Genomic DNA, 4,299 nt, shown 5'->3' with positions numbered 1-4,299 from the left:
GGTGGAGCAGGCTTGGGGGGCCGGTACGTGGTCTTCAGCAGCCTGGTGGGCCTGGAGCCGGCCACACTGGCTCTCAGCCTTCCACGACTGCTGGTACAAGCCCTGCAGACCTTCCGCTTGACCGCTCAGGCAGAGGCAGAGCCCAAGGGAGCCCGGATGGGTATGAGACAGGACCAGCAGCTGGGGGAGAAGGGGCAAGACCCACCCCGCTCTTAAGTCCCTCCAGCCAGGCAGCCATGAGCCCTGTCCGGGCCTCCAACCCCTGGTCAGGACCTACCGCTCCCAGGGGCTGGAGGGTTCGGGGACATGATGACAAACTGTCACTGCCACAGTTGCTTGGGTATGTGGGGGCGGGGGGGGGAAGGGTCCTGGGCCCCATTTGTCTTCCCAGATGTGCCATCGGAAAATCACAGTTGCTGTAATAAACATTATTTATGACCTACGGAGAAAACTCTGGAGCTTTCTTGGGATGGGAGCCGGGTGGGTGGATAGTAGGTCCCTGGGAGTGGCGCCCACGTAGGGCCCGGCCTCCAGAAGCAGTTGGCAGAGGTCACAAAGACACTGGAGAGTGGCTGCTAAGCCCCCATCTGAACAGACCTGTCTGCCTCCCAAGAAATCGCAGCAGCTGACCTGCCTGTCACCACTCCCCTATCCATGGCTGACTAGTGCTGTCCCCAGTGTCCAGCGCCTCCCCCCAGCCCTCACCCCCACGGCTAACTGTGAGGGGTACTAGCCTGGAATCTTTGCCTCTTGTCCTTGGGCTCCTGCCCAGCTGGCCAGTCCCTGTCCCCACCCCCCTCATCACTTGCCCCCAGTTCTCTACCCTGCAGCGGAGCTTAGAGGTGTCAGATTGCATTTCCGGCCGCCTCTTCCCTTTGCCCTTCCACCCCCACTCTGCACCTGTTCCTTCTACCACCCACCCACATTCCCCAGCCCTGTGGACAAGAGGGGCAGATGCAACGCCTAGTCAAAGGGACAAGATGAAGGGGCCTGTGTTAACGCTGGGGCTGCTGGCTGCTCTGGTCATGTGTGGTAAGAGTGGGCATCGCCCCACCACGAAGGGTCCCTCAGGGTGCTCACCCAGGTCGCCCACTGCATGGCCCCCTCCTTCCCCTCCTCCATGGTACTAACCTCCCCCAGCCTCAGGCCCCCTCCCATCCTCATTGCCATTTCTCCCTGGAGGGCCCCACCACTGGGGCCCCGCAGCAGCCCCAAGGCCCAACGGGCCCTCAGGGGACCTTCCTCCCAGGGCCCCTGCCCAGGGCCCATCCCTGTCCCCGTTCTCGCCAGGCTGGGGCCTGAACGAGGAGGAGCGGCTGATCCGGCACCTGTTTGTGGAGAAGCACTACAACAAGGAGCTGCGGCCGGCAGCACGCAAGGAGGAGAGCGTGCAGATCTCGCTGGCCCTCACCCTCTCCAACCTCATCTCCCTGGTGAGCAGCCCCTCCGTGTCTGCGCTGGGGACTGGAGGGCAGGGACAGCTTCCTCAAGGCCTGGTTATCTCCCAGACAGGATGGCCATGGAGGAAGCTCAAGGCCCCAGGCCGGCCTAAGAAAGCGTGCCGTGGCCTCTCTCCATGCCCCGTGCTGCCCCCAGGCCTCGGGCTGATGTCCCTTCCCCTCCAGCTGCAGCTCTGGGGTGGCCCCTCGAATCACACTCATGACACACTTCAGAGGCCATGTGCCCTTCCTGCTCCCCGGTCCAGAGCGCTCCAGCCAGGAGTCTGGTTGGACCAATTGCCATGGTTTCCCCTGGGCGGCGGCTGGGAGGAGGTGCCCGGTGAATGCGGTGAATGCGCAGTGAAGGAGTGTGCTGTTTCGTTACAGAAAGAAGTCGAGGAGACCCTCACCACGAACGTGTGGATTGAGCACGTAAGAAAAACAGTCCACGCAGAGCCAGGGGGCGGAGGGCGCAGGGCTCAGGCTCCCCTGTGCCTGCTTCTGCTGGGGGATCCCCACCCTGCCTCAGACACCGCCCTCTGGGAGGGCCTGGCCCCTGCCCGCAGAGAAGCCACAGGCTCAGCTGCCCTTCCCCCTCCGAGGGCAGCCGCCAGTCCAGAGGAACCTTCGGGTGGACCAGCAGTCTCCATCTGCTGGAAAATCAGCACAGTATTCTGATTTTATTAGACGACACTCTCTGCCACGTGTCAGAAGTTCATAATACAGACAGATGTACAACCACAATGGAAATAGCGCACACTGAGCTGTGCAGTGCACATCCCACGCAACTGTACGCGACAGGCCTGAGTCCCCACTCTGTATCCGCCTCCCCCAAGCCTCTTTTGTCACAGCCCCGGACTCTGTCCAGTCTCCATTCGAGGAAGTGGGAAGAGTGAGTGAGCCAGGACAGCAGAGGAGCCAACTGCTGACATTCCTTTCTGCCTCCAGGGCTGGACAGACAGCCGGTTGCAGTGGGACGAGGAAGAATTTGGGAACATCAGCGTTCTGCGCCTGCCCCCTGACATGCTGTGGCTCCCAGAGATTGTGCTGGAAAACAAGTTGAGCGGCAGCCCTGCCCGGCCTCCCCTGTCACTCGGCCTCGCTTCCTCACGTGCCATGAGCCTCCCTCTCCAGACCCAGGCTTCTGACTGCCCTCCCTCCTCTGCCTCCCCCAGCCCTGCCATTCCCAAGCTGGCTGGTGCTCACTGTGGCCCTTGTCCCTGTCCCTCAGCAATGACGGCTCCTTCCAGATTTCCTACTCCTGCAACGTGCTGGTCAGTCCTTCAGGATCTCACCTACTTCCCCTTCGACTGGCAGAACTGCTCCCTCAAGTTCAGGTACACCCACTTATCCAGACACCCCTCCCTCCAGGGCACCCTGCCAGAGGCCAAGGCAGGTAGATGAAGCAGCCTCAGGCAGAGGCCCCCGCCCCGCTCTGTCCTGATTAGAGCTCCCCTCCCCTCTGACCGACCGTGAACTTCCTGTGCCAGCCTTTCTACTTCCCCTTCGACTGGCAGAACTGCTCCCTCAAGTTCAGGTACACCCACTTATCCAGACACCCCTCCCTCCAGGGCACCCTGCCAGAGGCCAAGGCAGGTAGATGAAGCAGCCTCAGGCAGAGGCCCCCGCCCCGCTCTGTCCTGATTAGAGCTCCCCTCCCCTCTGACCGACCGTGAACTTCCTGTGCCAGCCTTTTCCCATCAGTGGCCCCAGCCAGTGGCTGAGGACCCTCCTCTGTCCACTGCCCTCCCCAGTTCACTCAAGTACACGGCCAAGGAGATCACCCTGAGCCTGAAGCAGGACGAAGAAGACGGCCGCTCCTACCCCGTGGAGTGGGTCATCATCGACCCCGAGGGCTTCACAGGTGCAGGGAGCAGCAGCTGGCGGGTGGGCAGGCCCCTCACACTCTCCTCCACGGATACACTCACAGTCGCACTGACACCCCGAGGTGCACGTGTGCACACTCACACTTGCTGACACAAATCCCGCACGTTTAAAGGAAAAGAGGCCCAACTGGGGGGATTGTGTCCCAAAGGCAGAGACAGACAGGCACCCCATCGCCTGGCCCTGCCTCGGCCAGAAAACCCTCTGGGTCTAAACAGGGTCCCTGGGGATGGGGGTGCCTAACAGATGAGGGGGGTGGTTAGTCTTCCTGTCCCTGGAGAGCCCAGGGGTGTGGTTGGGGCTTCAATTGTCATCCCAATAGGGCGTATGTCACCCATTCCCAATGCCCCCACCCCCATCTGTGACCAGGTTCAGATCTTTTATGGGGCCCCTACCACTAGCCCTGTCTGTCAGAGAAGCCCCACGTCCTGCTTGTCCCAAGGCTGGTACATCATGGGTTGGGGGGGAGCTTACTCTCACTGCCTTCTTATGCCCAAGACTCCTTATTTTAACCATATATGGCCTCAGCTTCTATTTTTTCCAAGGAGGAAAAAAATTCAATCCCAGAGGAAAATTTCCCCCGCAGAGATTGACAGCTCCATCTCAAACCCTAGGGAAGGACCCACAAACAGAACCCGAACCCCTCACTACGTGCCCCCCAGGGCCCTGCAGACTGGCCTGCTCCCGTTGGGTGGTTGGCTCCACGAGCCCCTTGTATTACCCGGGGACCCCACCTTCGGGCCTCTTGCCGAGTCTGACCCCAAGGCGTCCATGTGCTGCCCTCAGAAAATGGGGAGTGGGAGATAGTGCACCGGCCCGCCAGGATCAACGTGGACACCAGCGTCCCCCTGGACAGTCCCGGCCGGCAGGACGTCACCTTCTACCTCATCATCCGCCGCAAGCCACTCTTCTACGTCATCAACATCCTGGTGCCCTGCGTGCTCATTTCCTTCATGATCAACCTGGTCTTCTACCT

General features: G+C 61.1%; 2 protein-coding genes across 3 annotated transcripts in view; both read left to right on the top strand.

Moving 5' to 3' along the window:
• Nucleotides 1-216, top strand: part of PRSS56 (serine protease 56) — a 4,945-nt gene extending 4,729 nt beyond the window's left edge. Inside the window, exon 13 of the mRNA XM_006906763.1 lies at nt 1-216. This exon is cut by the window's left edge and continues 51 nt beyond it. Coding sequence (XP_006906825.1) covers nt 1-216 — 216 coding nt within the window.
• Nucleotides 217-980: 764 nt separating this feature from the next.
• CHRND (cholinergic receptor nicotinic delta subunit) overlaps nt 981-4,299 on the top strand; it is a 6,995-nt gene continuing 3,676 nt past the window's right edge. Inside the window, exons 1-8 of one of the 2 annotated variants that reach the window (XM_006906629.1) lie at nt 981-1,038; nt 1,291-1,433; nt 1,827-1,871; nt 2,388-2,497; nt 2,671-2,776; nt 2,930-2,976; nt 3,194-3,303; nt 4,110-4,299. In XM_006906629.1, the coding sequence (XP_006906691.1) occupies nt 981-1,038; nt 1,291-1,433; nt 1,827-1,871; nt 2,388-2,497; nt 2,671-2,776; nt 2,930-2,976; nt 3,194-3,303; nt 4,110-4,299 (809 nt within the window). The remainder of the gene's footprint in view (nt 1,039-1,290; nt 1,434-1,826; nt 1,872-2,387; nt 2,498-2,670; nt 2,777-2,929; nt 2,977-3,193; nt 3,304-4,109) is intronic. The other variant, XM_006906630.1, reaches the window with a different exon arrangement.

The sequence above is a fragment of the Pteropus alecto genome, unplaced genomic scaffold (assembly GCF_000325575.1).
Source record: "Pteropus alecto unplaced genomic scaffold, ASM32557v1 scaffold110, whole genome shotgun sequence".
Taxonomy (NCBI): Eukaryota; Metazoa; Chordata; class Mammalia; order Chiroptera; family Pteropodidae; genus Pteropus; species Pteropus alecto.
The sequence above is the reverse complement of the archived record's forward strand: the minus strand, read 5'-3'. Positions and strand labels throughout refer to the sequence as shown.